The 16,569-nt window shown below is 46.6% G+C and overlaps 1 protein-coding gene across 6 annotated transcripts in view; it reads left to right on the top strand.

Annotated features, from left to right (window-relative positions):
- The window catches only part of HNF1B (HNF1 homeobox B), a 53,369-nt gene that overhangs the window by 23,402 nt on the left and 13,398 nt on the right, over positions 1-16,569 (top strand). For 4 of the 6 annotated variants that reach the window (XM_068530014.1, XM_068530012.1, XM_068530013.1 and 1 more), the window contains exons 5-6: positions 7,794-7,954; positions 12,997-13,129. In XM_068530014.1, coding sequence (XP_068386115.1) covers positions 7,794-7,954; positions 12,997-13,129 — 294 coding nt within the window. Of the gene's footprint in view, positions 1-7,793; positions 7,955-12,993; positions 13,130-16,569 lie in introns of all 6 variants that reach the window. The other 2 variants (XM_068530011.1, XM_068530009.1) reach the window with 1 other exon arrangement.

Here is a 16,569-nt window from a genome sequence, read left to right as displayed (position 1 = left end):
CCCTTTCTACCTCCCCACATGTGCCATTTTTTCAGGTGCACATTCATTTCTGTTCTCAGCCAAGATGCTTTTGATGGAAGCCTTTGTCTTTTCTTGGTTACATTTGCTTTGATTTTTATAAGAAAACCAGTTTGTGGGCTTCCCTCAAGTATCACTCAACTTTTACTCCTTGAGTTCAAGAATGTTTACCGTCCCCGCAGGCCTGTCTGTGTTTCTCCTCTTATGAGTTGGGCTCCTAACTAAGCCACCTCGGGTAGAAAGAGATCTGGAATTGAAACCAGCCCCATGTTTAAACTGCTTTCATCTTGCCTCAGATTTTTCCTCCCAGGCTTTCAGATTTTTAGTCTCCTCAACTCTTGGCAAACATTCATCTTTATCCTCAGAGAGAAGGAAATATTAATAAGAACCGGCAATAGTCCTGCGTGACCAATGAGGAAACTGAGGCAGCAGTGCCAGCTTATTTGAAAGCTTTCATTTTTGGAGTTCCCAGTTTCAAGCTGGGGGAATTGTTCACATTCTTTTACCCTAAATGAGTATCTTAAGAAGTTCTCTAGACTGAATCATATGTGTCTCTGCCTCTCTCCTTAAGAAAGTGACTCGTTTGGGGGAAAAGGGGGAGTGGGTTTATAAGGATGCAGTACTGGACCCAGCAAGACTGGCCTAATTCCTCCTGGTGCCCCTACCCCCAAACCTCTGTTTTGGCTTCATAAGAAAGACAGCTCTGTCTACTTATAATTGATGGACACGGTTGTTTCCTTTTTGGAAGAGCTTTCCCCTCTGCACTCTCCCTCCTGCCTGATTTTAAATTCCCAGTTTCCAGACCCGACAGTGCTGGGCTGCACTCTGCGTGAGGTTAGGAACACAGGGGAAGAATGTGTGTGACAGAGCCCCGGCCGGTTGAGTAATGTTTACTCTGTTGGTGGCTGGGACGCTCACTCGAGCTGGCAGCGGTCCACCAGCCAGAGGAACATTCCTGCATTATCAGGGATGGGAGATTGGCTTTGAAATGTCAAGAGTGAAAGGCAGCCCACCAGATTCTGGGTGCAGCTCACAGACCCCAGTGAAAGGGATCCCCAGGCTTCAGGCTCAAAGGCCACGTGAGGTCAAGCTGAGCCTCCCACTGCCCAGGAGACCCCACCTCCCTCTTTGCTTCTTTCTAAAAGAGCAATTCTGGTCATGCTTTCTGGGCTGACGCTGCTGCTCTGTTTGCCCAGCATTTTCTTTCTCAGGAAAAACCAGTGCTTCTCTAACCTTATTTTATTCATTCATTATTCTGGCTTCCGAGGAAGGGAGATCTGTATGCCCATTTTACAGATAAAAATGCCAAGGCCCAGAAGTTGACTGGCCCAGAATCATCAGCGAGTCAAAGCAGAGAGATAGAGTATGAATTTAAAGTGGCTGGACACTGGTGCCCAGTTGATTTCTGGAGTTGTGGAATTGGGGTCTCAGCTGGTTTTTTTTTTTTTTAGCCACACCACATGGCTTGCAGGATCTTAGCTCACCAACCAGGGATTGAACCCGGGCCATGGCAGTGAAAGCGCCGAGTCCTAACCACTGGACAACCAGGGAACTCCCTCAGCTGGTTTTTTTAAACCACTGTTTAAAATTGAAGTGTAGTTAATTTACAATGTTGTGTTTGTTAGTTTCAGGTGTACAGCAAAGTGATTCGGTTATACATATATATTCTTTTTCAGATTCTTTTCCTTTATAGGTTATTACAAAATATTGAGTATAGTTCCCTGTGCTATACAATAGGTCCTTGTTGTTTATCTCTCTTATATATAGTAGTGTGTATTTTTTTAAAATATTTACTTATTTATTTATTTATTTGGCTGCACCGGGTCTCAGATGCGGCACACGGGATCTTCGTTGCCTCGTGCGGGATCTTTAGTTGCGGCACGCGAACTCTTAGTTGTGGCATGTGGGATCTAGTTCCCTGACCAGGGATCCAAGCTGGGCCCCCTGCATTGGAAATGTGGAGTCTTAGCCACTGGACCACCAGGGAAGTCCCATAGTAGTGTGTATATGTTAATCCCAAACTCCTAAGCTGTTTTTTGAAGCTCGTAGAGAGCTGGATTAGATACCCAGGGCTCTATGGGGTAGTCCAAGCCCCTGAAGCACAGGTTTCTGAAAAGTTTCTGTGGTTAATTACACCCTGGGCAGCTCCTCTCTGGGGTCCTCCTGGGAGGCAGTTGCTTCCATCTTTGAACACAGGGGCACAGTCAGTCCTATAGAACCCAACATACCCATCATAAAAACCACCGTGCTTTTCAAGGTCACACAATAAAAACCACAGGGCTTATGGGAAAAAAATGGGGTTAAAGGCACAATACTCCAAAACTTTGTCATTGACACCTTTTGAAAAAGATAAGAATCTAATAAAAACATTAGCAGAGTTTTACACCTGTTAAATGCTTAAGAAATACGTAAACACTGTACAACAATAAATATGGCACTTTAGCTTGAGAAAGTCCTAAATTTTGCCCATTGAACTGAGCATCGGAAGGGTTGCAGCTGGTGAGTTATTGTGAGATGGGGGATAGATGTGGCTTACAGTACATGCAGTGAACTAATGGTAGCTGGTAGATGTTTGACGAGTGTGAGAGTGTGTGTGTGTGTGTGTGTGTGTGCATTTAGTGTATTCCTATGTGAATGGATAAACAAGTTCCTACTGTATAGCACAGGGAACTATATTCAATATCCTGGGATAAACCATAATGGAAAAGAATATAAAGAAGAATGTATATATGTGTATAACTGAATCACTTTGCTGTACAGCAGAAACTAACACAATGTTGTAAATCAACTATACTTCAATTTTTTAAAAAACTAAAAAAAAAAAAAGAAAAAAGCAATTGTAGTATATTCCTCTGTGGCTCCATTCAGCTGGGTGCAGATTTCTGAATCCCTCAAATATGAAATTCATGTTGTACTCAAGTTATTCCCTATTATATCAATAGAGTTGGAACCAATCCACACTGTTAATACCAATATTACCGCAGAACTGACTGTATTTTCTCCTTCTGCCCGAAGGGATACTCCCTTGTTCTCTGGGACAAGGATCCTCAAAGCATCTGAGGGCTTATTCCCTCATTCAATGAATATTCACACATCAGCCCCTCTGCTAGGCTCTGAGGATGCACTAATGAGTAAAAAGCCATCTCATTAAGAGGGAGAGAGAAAGAAACATATCATCAGAGCATTTTAGTGCAGGGCGACCAGCTCCTGCTGTAAGAGTCTCTACTGTATGTAAAATGCAAAGGATGGAGCAGATAACTACCAGGATGAATCAAGGAGAGCTTCACAGAAGAGGCGACATTTAGCCCTTTTAAATGATGGGACATGGAGAAGAAGGGAAGAGCTCTCCAGGCACAGGGAACAGCATAAGCAAAGGCACAGAGGCAGGAGATGGCAGGGTCTGGGTGAGGAGTGGCAGGGCTCTGACATGGCTGTATGAAATGTGGTGACAGATGATACCAATAAGGCAGACTGGAGTCACAACAGCCCAATTCTGCCTTTCAGGTGTTGGGGCTTTTCCAGAAGGCAGCGAGGAGCAGCATTAGGTTTCCAAACAGTGCAGTGACATGGTGCAATTTTGTACTAGAAAGAAATCCCAACCTGCCGTAGTGTGAAGAGTGCCCTGGATTGGGTGCTGGTACAGGAAGGCAGGGTATGGAGAAGCTGGCTTCTGGAACCATAAGCTTCCTTCATGTTTTGTCACTTCTGACCAAGTCATACTGGATAGAAACCAAATGATTTGTCTCTGTCCCACATGCTGTCAGGAGTTCAGAAATAACATCATCACCCATGATGCTGAGGACTGGGAACAGGTGAGAGTAGATACCTCCGCTCCAAGGCCTCAGGGATGTCTCTAGATTCCAGCTAAGATGCCTTTTGCTGCTGGACATACTTGCCGTGGTTCTTAGGGCTGGTGATAGGGATGTGGCCAATTAGTGACTTGAGCCAGGAAGTGAGTGGAAAGTACATGACCACCTTCTGGCCTTGTCATTTCTCCTATGGGACCTCTGTGGCTATTAGCCTGGCATCTTCAGTCAGTCACTATTAAACCAGACCCCTCGTCGTATGTTCATTTTCAGAGCCTGCAGTGGTGAAGGGAGAAGGGAAGATGCCATTCCACTTCTTACAGGCGCCCTGCCACAATGCCTGGCACAGAGATAGGTGCTCAGTGAAGTTTTGTGAACTCAGCCTTCCTAAAAATGTCTTTTAGACAAAGACAATCCCCAAATAGGAGGAACAGATGTGTCTCGAGTAACTGTTGTGTGCCAAGCGTGGCCTGGGTAATTTCACGCCCATAACTCATCCAGTGACCGAAGGGATGGAAATCGTTAACAATAAAGAACCTGAAGCTCAGGGAGGTTAAGTAATTCCCCCAAGGTCACACAGCTATTATGTGGTAGAGCCAGGATTTAAACCCATGTCACCTGGCACCAGAGCTTTTTCTACTTTGGCTCTCCTTTCAAGCGCTCTTCTGGGTTTGTGAAATACACAAGGACCTGGCCTCTCCTTCCTCCAACGAGAACACCGATTTCTGGTCTCGCCGGCAGAGACCTTGTGATACACCGTCCACCTCCGCACCCCCTTTTAAGGTGGCTGGCTGATTACAGCCACCCTCTCAGGAGCCTGAGTGATTGCCGAATTCCTGGCGAGAGGAGTGTCAGTGGGAAAAGCTACAGGTGCACCTGGAGCGGATGAGCAGCCTGGTGGCCAGCTCTCACCACACTCTGCAGTGATGACAGCCCCCTCCCCACAGTAGGCACTCCTCTGGCTGAGAGCTGAGGGAGCTAGAGCTCACCCAATACACTGATGGCAGAGCTGAGTTCAAAACAGGGATCCCCTAATCCCCAGCCAGACGCTGTCTCTTAACCAGCGGTCCTTAAAGGGAGCTGCAGAGGTCTAGGCCCATCTGTCTTTGAAGAGAGCAGCTCCATCATTATATTTCTCATATAATGAAGTTCCGCTGGGGGAGAAAACAAGGTTTACAAAGCACAGCAGCCTTGGGCTGTGCTGCTGGGATTCTAACAAATGGTTCTTGCCTCCCTCCTGCCAGGCTCCCTTGTAAAGAAGGCTTTTGTTTCCTGCGGGTATCTTTGGTTAATTATTTTTAAATAAATAATTATGTAGCCTGGGGTAGGGGAGAAGTCTCCCCACGACCCATATTCGATCACCAGAGGACTGGCCCTCTTCCTTCAGCCAAATTAAATAGGAGAAAACGAGCGTCTGTTTGACTTGAGACTGAATCAATGATGGGGACAAGCTGGGAGGTGAAAACACACCTGACTCCCAGCGTTATCACTGCTCTCTCAGGAGCAGAGCATCTTGGGGAGGTAAATAGCTGGTCAGGGAGTCAGAGGAAGCAGGAGAAAAACAGGGTGAAGTCCAGTTTCTCCAAAAGGAAAGAACAAGAGGGCCAGGGGCCAGGCCTCCCTCCCAAGTTGCTTCCAGGACAAAGCATCAGTGGTTGCAGCAGAGTTGGATTCTTTGGAAATGATTCTCCGTGGAAAGGTAATTCCATTCAGTACTTAGGATCTACCGTTCATTGTCCAGAATTCTAGAGCCTTAGGGCAAATACCTTGGGCTCCATCCCTACACCAGCTCCCTTCCTGCAGCACCCCTAGCCATGGTTGCCATTTATTTGGCATTCTGCTGAGAGCTTTATAGATGTTATCTCTAATCCAAACTAGCCCTATTAAGGAAGCATTCTCTTCACTTTATGAGAGGAAACTGAGCCACAGAGAGAGAGAGTGATTTTTCCCAAGATCACGCATCTGTTAAGAGCAAAGTCAGGATTGGAACCCGAGTTTGTCCAGCTCCAGAGCACACGATCTTCCCATTAGCCCTCCTTGTTAGAAAATCCTTCGTTTAATTGATTTGAAATCTGTCTCCCCCCTTTTCTACTGGACCCAGCTGCCTTCTGAGCTCACAAGTTCCAGATCTCTCTTCTCCTAAATAAGCATCCTGCTGGGAACCCGGTGGCAAATATGAGTGGAGAAAAAGGACTTAATTTAACCCAACGGGATGGAGTAGAGGGTGGTAAAGAGGAGACCTAGGGGCTACAGGTAGGTGCAGAGGAAGACAGACAGGACTGGGCAGGCGGTGTTGGTTTGGAGACGTGGAAGTCTTTCTTCCTCTTAACTTCATGGTTCCTGTTCCCCACCACCACCAAAATATAGTGCTCCAGACCTATAACTACCAAATTCCAGGGCTGCCCCTCTGCCAACACCCAGCCCCCAGCAGCCCCTTGAATCAAAGGATGGGGAAACAACCAATAGAAGAAGCCCACAGAGCATGCATCAAGCCACTTCATAGTCAAACAAGTTGCTCCTGAAGATTAGAACCCTGCCCTAGCATTTGTTTGTTTTCTCCCCAGCCCTCGTAAGCTCTAGGTCATATCAGCCTTGGGGAACGTCCTTTGCACAATTCAAGGAAAACTAGCTTGGATCTCGTCTTGGCAAACTTTGTCTTCGTGAATAAGAGGCTGCTGGTTAGGGCAGCTTGCCTGGCTCCCGGGGGTGCAGAGGGGGACTTTTGTAGGCTCCTCGAGCAGATGGGGCTCCAGGTGGGGCAGGAGGCAGGGCAGGGGGCAAGCGGACCAACAGAACTCGGATACTTGATACAGTGATGTTTGATCCTGGGGAACTGGGCAAAAGGGAAAATGAAGGAGGAGTTGGCCTTCCTCTCCAAATAATTCCATGCCTAAGGCGTTTGGTCTCCGTCCCTTGCAGGTAGGAACAGGGTCCCCCGAACCTTTTTGTCGAATCCAAAGCATAAACCAGAACACTGTCTTTCTCAGCTTTGAGCTGAGGGTGAGATGCCCCAGCTACCCCTGGCTTTGTCTTTGGCTGTTTCATGGGTACATCAAGCAGGACTTTGCACACTGGGCCCAGGTTCTCTTCCCCCTTCAGCTCCCTTCAGTCGCCTGGTCTCTGGCCAGCACTGTCCCTTTCCTGAGCACAGACCTGCGCTTTGGTTCCCAAGCGAGAGGGAGGGTCAGAGCAGTGACGTTGTACACATGCTTGGTTCTCCCCTCCCTTGCAGACCAAACTGCAGTGGTTTACTAGGCATCCATCTCCTGCCTGTGCATGCTGCCTGCCCCACCTCCCAGCAGACACGCCTTCCCCTGGGCCCTGGAAGTCAGCCAAATGGGACCCCACCAAAGGAATGTGAGTTCCAGAAGCAAAGACTCCTAGCTTCAGCCCCATCCTGATCCTGCTCTGCCTGTGTCCCCCTGGCCTCTTGGGCTTGGCCAAAATTGTGGTGCACAGAGTCTGGTGCATTTTGTTGTGGTCCTTAGAAGGGTCGCTGGGCCAGTGCCTCTCTGTAAAATCCATCAACTCATGCTTTGAAGCCCTACTCGGCCAAGCGATGCCAGGGAAACATTTCTAGAAGGCATTTTGAAAAACAAAAGAAATACGCCAGCCAGAAAGAGAAGGCCCTAAATCCTAAAAACTATGCTGAAGCAACAAGAATCAGAATCCATTCATTTGTTCATTCCTTCGTTCATTCATTTGACAGATATTTATTGAGTGGCTATCAAGGGAATACAGCAATGAACAAAACAAAACAGATAAAAACATCCTGCCCTCATGGAGATTACATTCTAGAATTCAAGCAGAGGTCATGCAACCTCTACCCTAGAGAAAGGCAGCTGATACTTCTCATGGGTAGACAGGGGAAAGAAGGCAACTTTTCTTCCTTGTCATCCACCCTAGAAAGCAAGTGTTCTCGGGTCAGGTGACACTAATATTCGCTGTTGTGTCTGCCTTGTTTTGCAGGAGTGCGCTACAGCCAGCAGGGAAACAATGAGGTCACTTCCTCCTCAACAATCAGTCACCATGGCAACAGCGCCCTGGTGACTAGCCAGTCTGTTTTACAGCAAGTCTCTCCAGCCAGCCTGGACCCGGGCCACAATCTCCTCTCACCTGATGGTAAAATGGTGAGTACACCTGGGCCATTGTAGCTCTGGAGCTGATAAGATAAGAGGCAAAACAAACACAACTTCTCACAAGGCCTGCCTCAAACAATGAACCATTGTAGCCCCGCAGGGGAAAATGGGGGCCGTCCAGAGTTGGAACGGAAAGGTAGAACCGGTGACCCAGCCTTTGGCGGGTGGAAGAGGTGTTCGGTTTGAACCCAGCCAATAAATCTGACAGAGCCCTGCTCTCGTTTTATTGATTGAATGCCTCATAAAGGAGCAAACCGGGTGGGACACTGTTTGTTTTGGGGCTGCCAGTGACATTTGAGTTGATAAAATGCTCATTCATCCCCCCCAACCCAGGGCCTCCAAAGCCAGTTTTTTAACCCAGAGAGCACCTCACTTTGAAACAAGCCCCCTCTTCCTCTTCACACCCCCCTGGTCCTGGCAAGGAGGGTAGTTAAGTCAGGATTGAGTGGATGGCGAGAGGTGGGGAAGCTTCTGGCACGGGGGTGTTGAAGGACACTGGACGGCAGTGAAGATCACAGCACAAAATGGCAGGTGGGGTGGGGCGGTGCTTACAGGGTGAGTGGGAAACACCGACTTTGAAGTTACAAGGACCCGGGTTCAAATCCCAGCTCTGGCACTTAATAGCTGTGTAGCCTTGGGCAGGTTCTAGCTCTTTCTTTCTCATCTATAAAAAGTAATAACGCTAGGGTTGTTGGCGGAACAAATGTGATAACACGAGAGGCACGGTGTTTGGGACGGTAAATATTCAATGAATGACAACGTGGTTATTGTTAGGTGAATGTCAGTATTATTCTCCCTAAATGAAGCTGTCTGTACCCATAACTACAGCCCAGCCCCAGATGTCAGTTGAGCAGCCCCGCCCGGTGAGGAATAGACTAGTTGATGTTGAATTTTCGAAGTCCTAATCCTCAAGCAGCACAAGTGCAGCAGGGGAGGGCGGCTTCCGAGAGAACACGAGCATGACGACACTAGGAAGGGTAGGACGTGGAAAACTTGATTCTTTGGGTCATGCTCTGTGTTTCAGGGGAGGGAGGAGCCGAGGGTTCCTGGCTTCCAAGCTCAAGGTGGAGCCGTATGCCTTCCTTCAAGGTGTCTGACCTAGAGGCGGGGGGAGGAGGGGGCAGGGAGCCGATGCCATTTTAGACCTTGACGCGTGTGTGCCGTGTAGGCAACACAGGAATGGTGAGTCACAGGTCACTGAGTCCCCAGCTCCCTGGAGGAAAAAACAAAGTGTAATATCCGAGGGGAGCGCCAGGCCCGGCCAACTCTAGTTTGGGGACTTGAACTGGTCGCTCCCTGGTAGTGGTGTCTGCAAAAGGAAACGAAAGATGCTCCTAGGGCAGCCCTTTTGCAGCCCCCCTGCCCACTTCTCATCCCTTAAGCTTCTTCTCTGGCTGCCTTGTGAGACCCAAATAAGTTAAAGGATTGCCCAGACTTCCCTGGAGGAGGGGGCCTTGTGGGAGAGATCTTGGCTTCGCAGCGGAGGAAACAGGTCTCCTCTCCTATTGCTTGAAGGTCCTTGGGGTTTCCCTGTGAGCCCTCCCGCCCTTCCTCCTAACAAGCAAACTGCCTCACCCAGGCCGGGGCGCTCCAAAGGCAGCCGCAGGAGACGCTTTTTTCTTCCTCTTCTGCTCGGCAGCGCCCTAATGGGCAGTATGTTATTGGATTGATGATTGACCAAGACAGCACACCTCAACGTTAGCAAACACCTGGAAGCTTGTTTGCAGGGACCAGCTTTTCTCTAGTTTCCAACACCCTGGCTCATATGTTATGTCACTATCGCTGGATGCCCAAATTCAAGAGTCTGTTTTCGGTTAATATATAACAAGCCATCACAGATCTTGGTCCACCAAAGACAGGAGTGGAGTATGGTTAAAAATAACACAGCAAGGGAACTAGTGTGTCCACATCTTGGGTTCTGTTGTTTATCAGCCATAGGATGGACGTTGCTTAACTTCAGTTTCCTCATCTGGAAAATGGGGGATAACAATGCCTGCATCACCAGGGTGGTGTAAGGATTGCCTGTAACTCTGCTGTTTGGGGGATAAGACCCATCCAGGGAATGACAGTCTCCGTGTGCTGACCTGTGGTAGGACGTGCATTTGAAATCTTCCTCCAGGGATTGGTTTTGGAAATAATGGTGATCCATTTGAGCTTTCTTTTGCTCTATTTGGGCCCCACCCCATGCCCAAATGGCACGCGTCCACAAAGAGCTGGCCACGTTTCGGATTGCAGTCTGTGTGTGTTGAACCTTGTGTTTTAGAAAAGCACATGCTGGATACTTTCACAGTATCAAAGCAGTAGAGCTTAATAGTGAAAATCTCAGGCCTGGAGGCAGATCGCCTGCTCTTCATGGCCACTGTACCACTTGGGCACATTTCTTAACCTCTCCAAACTTCCGTCTCCTTGTCTGCAAAGGAAGGTTAACAGTACCAACCTCGTAGATGGTAGGTATGTAAAGCACAAAGCAAAGGATTGCAAAAGGCAGCGTTGATACCGTTCAAACTCTCTGGATTATCCTGTGAGGATCATGACCGATATTCTTGGCAGCTCCCTGGCTTCCATCAGTCCTGAAGGCAAATAGAAGATGATGGTTGCATTTTAGAGTGGGAAGGAACTTGCCCAAGGTGCCCCCCAAAATAGTAAGTGGATGCGATTTAAAGCCCAGCAACACTGGGTTTGAATTCTGGCTTCCTCGCTTACTAGTCAGGTGACACAGAGCTACTCTCTCAACTCTTCTGAGGCTCACTTTCTTTTTCTTTTTTTAAAAATTTTTATTGAAATATAGTTGATTTACAATGTTGTGTTAGTTTCAGATGTACAGCAAAGTGATTCAGTTATACATATATAAATATATATATATATATATATTTTTCACATTCTCTTCCGTTGTAGGTTATTACAAGACATTGAGAGAGGCTCAGTTTCTTAATCTGTACCATAGAGCAATAATCATAATGCCTTCCCTATGTGTGTCATTAACTATTGAGGACAATCAGTGAAAGCGCTAAAGCCGTACACATTTAAATTGTTTTTATCATTAGCACCCACGTTTCTCTTTCACCATTAAAACCAGACATTGAAATGGCAGAGATTACTGTCACTCCATTGACTTTCTCCAAAGGACTACATTACTCAGGGGAAGTCTGAAGGCAGGTCACTGATTTTTTTTTTTTTTTAATGACTCTGACATTTTGAAAAACAAGTCCAGCAAACAAGCTGGTTCTCTCTTGTTTGATGTGGTCAGAATTCCTTCTTGGTCACGTGACCCTTAACTCATGTCTTGATGCTCATTTTAAAAACACAAACAAACCTGTTTGGTTTTTCCTTTCTTTCTTTTTCAAATTCACCTTGGAAGCTATGGGGTTGATCAGAAGGGCAGGCAGGAGACAGTGTCTTCCACCCACCCCGGGTGCTGGTGTGAGACCCTATAGTCTAAGGAGCTCTGGGTCACAAGGGAAGGAAGAAGGAAAGGGCGACTCAAACATCTGATGTATGTATCCCAACCCTAACCCACCTGTCAGCATTCCTGATGCCATCAAGAATGTCTGAGTTATTTCAGAGTGAGGGGGGACAGTCCTTTCTTAGTAATACTTTTAAAAATTATTTTAAAACTATAAATAGTAAACTACTTTATCATGAATAAAAGTATGTTGTGTGTATGTGTGTTTTGTGTGTGTGTAAAACTGAAAGCTCCTTATAATTAATGGGGAAACATTGGAAGCATTTCTGATAATATAGAATCAAAGTAAATACATCTGTTACTTCTGTTACTGGTTGATACTACTGGGAAAATTCTAACCAATGCAATATGACATGTAGACATATTAGCACTAGCAAGGAAGAGACCCCATTAGCATTATATGCCTGTGATGCCGTTATATATACACTTGGGAAAATGAAGAAAATCAATAAGGAAAAGACACTATTAGGAATAAATAAAAGGATTCAGAGTGGCCTTGGACAAAAATACACAAAACTCAGTAGGTTTCTCTTACTAATCTGTCATTAAAATATAATGGTGAAACAGAGGAGGGGTACCTGGAGCCAAGCCTCACTTAGTAGCTTTGTCATTACAATAGTAGCTCCTTGCCAAAAAAAAAAAAAGTTTTGTGTTTTTTTTTTAATCTATAGTAAAGATTTGGGAAAAGTAGAGAAGCCCAATAATGGCTGATCTCCCCCAGACAAACCTTAGTAATAATTGTCGGGGAAAAGTCCTCTGTAAAAAGTAAGAACTTGAATTTTAGAGTCAGACAGACTTGGGTTTGAATACAAGAGTTACCATTTACTAGTTGTCGGATCTCAGGCAATATGCACAACTACTCTGAGCCTCAGTTTTTTAATCCGTGAAATGGGAATGGCAGAAGTACCTGCCTCGTGGCTATAGTGAGGTTTGTGAGTTAATGCATGAGCAGTGCTTCCTAGAACCTGTACTCAGTGAAAGCTTCCCTGTGCTCCTGCCTGGGCCCTAATCTGCTACGCTAGGGAATCCCAGGGCATTTCTTCAGCTACTATTTTTAGCAATCGCGTGTCTTTAGCACCAATAATATAGAGGGCATAGAGCAGAACAGAGGATACTTTCAACATGAGCCAGAGACAATCATATAATACACATGGGCTGAGGAATCTCTAAGGCAAGCTAGTAATTCAAAGGTAGTCAACAAACAGAGGCACATGAGGGAAGGGATTATGGTCGATATTACTTACCACTCCATCCTCTGTACCTAGAACGGTGCCTATCCCTCACTTGGTGCTTAATAATTGTTCCTGATAAATTTGTATTGCCAATATAATTTCCAGAAAATCTGTGTTAACCTGTTTGACTTTATAAAGTTAAATAAGTATAAAAAAAGTTAAAAAGTTAAATAAGTATAAAAAAATAAAAATAAAAAGTAATTGTTCCTGAATGAATGAATGAATGAATGAACCAGTGAATTAGCCATGCCAAGGAATTGCTAAGCCACGTCGTTTTGGACACTGCTCTTTGCAACCCTGATTCCGCTCATGCTGCTCTTGTTTTTTCTCTCCAGCAGATCTCAGTGTCAGGGGGAGGTTTGCCCCCGGTCAGCACCTTGACGAATATCCACAGCCTGTCCCACCACAATCCCCAGCAACCTCAAAACCTCATCATGACCCCCCTCTCTGGAGTCATGGCCATTGCACAAAGTAAGCTCTGTTCTTGGTCAGAAAACTTGGGGGCAGGGAGAAGCAGTGTGGGAAATGAGTCAACCTGATTTAAAAAAAAAAAAACAAAAACAGAACTAAAGAAGATCCCCTTAAAACTCACCCACTACTCGTAGGTTTTTTGTTTTTTTTTTTTAACATCTTTATTGGAGTATAATTGCTTTACAATGGTGTGTCAGTTTCTGCTTTATAACAAAGTGAATCAGTTATACATATACATATGTGCCCATATCTCTTGCATCTCCCTCCCTCCCACCCTCCCTATCCCACCCCTCTAGGTGGTCACAAAGCACCGAGCTGATCTCCCTGTGCTATGCGATTGCTTCCCACTAGCTAGCTATTTTACATTTGGTAGTGTATATATGTCCATGCCACTCTCTCACTTTACTCGTAGGTTTGATTCAACTTGTTTCGTTCCTTATCTCTCTCCTCAACAAGATTTGGATTGTTTAGCGTAAAATAAGAGAAAGTTATGGAACGGAGTTGAATCTTGGTCACAGCTCACCAGCTGTGCATTGTAGGTCAAATCATTGAAGCTTTATGAGGGTCAGTCTTCTCATCTGTAAAATGGGTTGCTGAGGCAATCCAATGACCGTGTACACATGTAGACACGCCTGTAAATCGATAAAGCATGAGTATGTATAATATTGTAGCTTATACTTTTGTCTGGTGTTCATTCCTATCCCTAAGTATGTGGTGGATTTTCCAGGAGGTTGGGTTGTGTTGATGTTTCTTTGTGTTGGCCAAGATGGAGCAAGACATGAGGGGCTTCCTCCTTAAAGGGGAATTTTGTGTGGTCGAACGAGACCTCCTTGGCCCACGGTGAAAACATACTGAGAAGGAACTCTGCAGGAAACTGTCACAGCATCTCTGAGCCTTGACAGATTTAAGGAGAAATAGGTTGTGTTATGCCCAGACCTGAAGACAGGGAGAGGGGTCAGGTCCTTCCAGCCCCAGCAGCTCACACCCCACAGAGAGTCTGTCCCCATCCATCACAGATGGGCCATTTCAGGGCACGGGAAGGCTGACACGGCTGTGCCAGTGGATGTCTCTCTCAGAGTAATAATGTTGATGAGTATTCAGCATATTTCAGCCTTATGGTAACAGCTCAGGCCAAGTCTTCCTTGTGACCCAGGGAAGCATCCCTGAGAAGTCTCGGGAAAGATCTAAGGGCGGTACATTGCTTGTCTTTCTTTCGCCCTGGGGATCGCCCACTGTCCTCGTGGCCTCACTGTGTCCAGTACCCACAAAGACCGCCTCTTTATTTGTTCCTGCCTTTTTCGCTCCTCCCTCCTCTCTCCCTAAACCATCTCTAGTCAGGGTAGCAACTCAGATCACTTTTGAAGAGAAGGACTCGTGCTCTCCTTGAGAGCAAAACAGGGCTAGGCCCCTAGGAGACACAGGAGTTTACTGAATGAATCGGTGTGGCTCTGTCTGTCCTCAGCGGCTGGGAGATTGACACCCTCCCCATTGAGTTCTGTAAAGGGAAGTGGGAAAAGAGAAGCCTTTAGAGAACTCACAAAATAAAGTATTTAAAATTTGCTGCCTTTTCACTGGGCCCTCTCCAGGAATATGGTAACCACACTAACACCAGGGTTTGCGAATGAGATAGGATAACTGAAACCAGCTTCTAGAAGATTTGAAAAGGCCCACGGATAAGATATCCCACCTATATTTTTACAACCAAAATGATACACAAACCATCCTACTTACCTTCTCTCTTCACACGTCCAGCTTTGGCTGACACACACAGTTATATATTTTCTTAGGCACTATCTGAATTAAAATTTTCCCTGGAGCTATTACATATTTTTCTGTTTTGTTCCTCCTAATTTTTCTCACCCATACTTCTCTACCTTCTTACGATAATCTTAATCTCCTACTGCACACAGCCAACACCAGAGTACGTTGACCTTAGAAGGGTGTGTGTGTGTGTGTGTGTGTTTGTGTGTGTGTGTGTGTACTTGAAGCATGGTGAGGGTCACCAGAAAACATGGCTGAGATGCAGTGGTCCTACCCCATGGAGTGTCAGGATGAAGAATCAGTTACCGAGTCCAAGCTTGTACTGCTCTCCACACGACAGGCCAATAAACCGAGAGATGAGTTTTGGGGCAAGGAATAGCCAACCCCTGTCCTGTTGAGTACGTGGGCCCTGCCTGGCGACTGCAGAGGCCCAAGGAGAATGTGATAACAGATTACCCAGCAGTGTCAATTCCTTGTTCTCTACTCACCTACTGGACTGGATAACATGCTTCCTAAGCAGGAACCAGTGCCCAGAAAACAGATGGGAAAGGCCAAGAGTCACACTCCGCAGGAGCTCGAATGACATCAGTGGCTCTCCATCCTGGAATTGAGGCACATCAGGGTCACAGACTGTGTTGAAAATAAAATTCCTGGGCCTCACCTCTAAAGTGTCTGACTCATTAAGTCATGGGTGAGGCCGAGGAATGTATATTTCTTAAAGTGCTCCCCAGGATGATTCTAAAACACAGGCAGGCTGCAGAAGTATGCCCTCCACTGTCATCCACTCTACACAGCATAATTTGCTTTTCTGGGCAGAGATTTCCCAAAAAGAGCAGGGGCAATGGGCTCGGGGAGACAACAGCAAATCCATGGGGCTTCCTCGGGTACTGAGACCTTACGTAGAAGGTAGGAAAGGGAAACAGGAGATCATGGTATCAGGTGAGACACTGCCTGGAGGAGAAGCCGAGCCCCCCGGGGAACTGGAGATAGCACTATTCTTTTTTTTTTTTTTTTTTTTTTTTTGAGATAGCACTATTCTGAGTGCTCAGAGGACCCCACCTCCCCAGTCCCAGCCAGGAGAGCCAGGAGGGGGCTTATTCCCCTTCCCTTCTGCTCATCGGTCTCACCTTTTAGGTTTCTGATAACAGTATCAGCTGGGTTCTGAGCAGGCAATTGTTGAGGTCTTTGTGCTGTCTCCACGGAGGACTGCCCCCTCCTGTGAACCTGCTTATGGAACCCTCTCCATCTCAGGAAGGGCTCTCTAGGTGACTTTTCCACATTTGCCTAAAAGAGACCTTTCTCTGGGTTTCCTTCTTCGTCGCATTCTTCCCCCCACTTCCCAGAAAGCAAGGGCAAAGGAACCTTGGCAGCTCCAGGAAAGAGGTTGGGGTGTCTTTCCCCTGCTCCTCACATCCCCACTCCCACGCTGCCTCAGGTGCCTTCCCCAGAGTCCCGCCCAGGGAGCCGATGGAGGGTGGGTACCAGGGACCTGATCTTTGCAGTGCCGGCCCCAGTTCTAAAGAGACCTTAGGATACAGACACAGGACAGAACCATGGAGGCCCTCATCCTTCCAGAACAGAAAGCAACACCTACTGTAACTGCCAACCTTCAACTTACTGCTTACTCCTTCCAATACCTGGTCCTTTTGATGCCACCAGCCCTGTGCTGCCAGATGAGA

This window comes from Eschrichtius robustus, chromosome 20, assembly GCF_028021215.1.
Source record: "Eschrichtius robustus isolate mEscRob2 chromosome 20, mEscRob2.pri, whole genome shotgun sequence".
Taxonomy (NCBI): Eukaryota; Metazoa; Chordata; class Mammalia; order Artiodactyla; family Eschrichtiidae; genus Eschrichtius; species Eschrichtius robustus.
The sequence above is the reverse complement of the archived record's forward strand: the minus strand, read 5'-3'. Positions and strand labels throughout refer to the sequence as shown.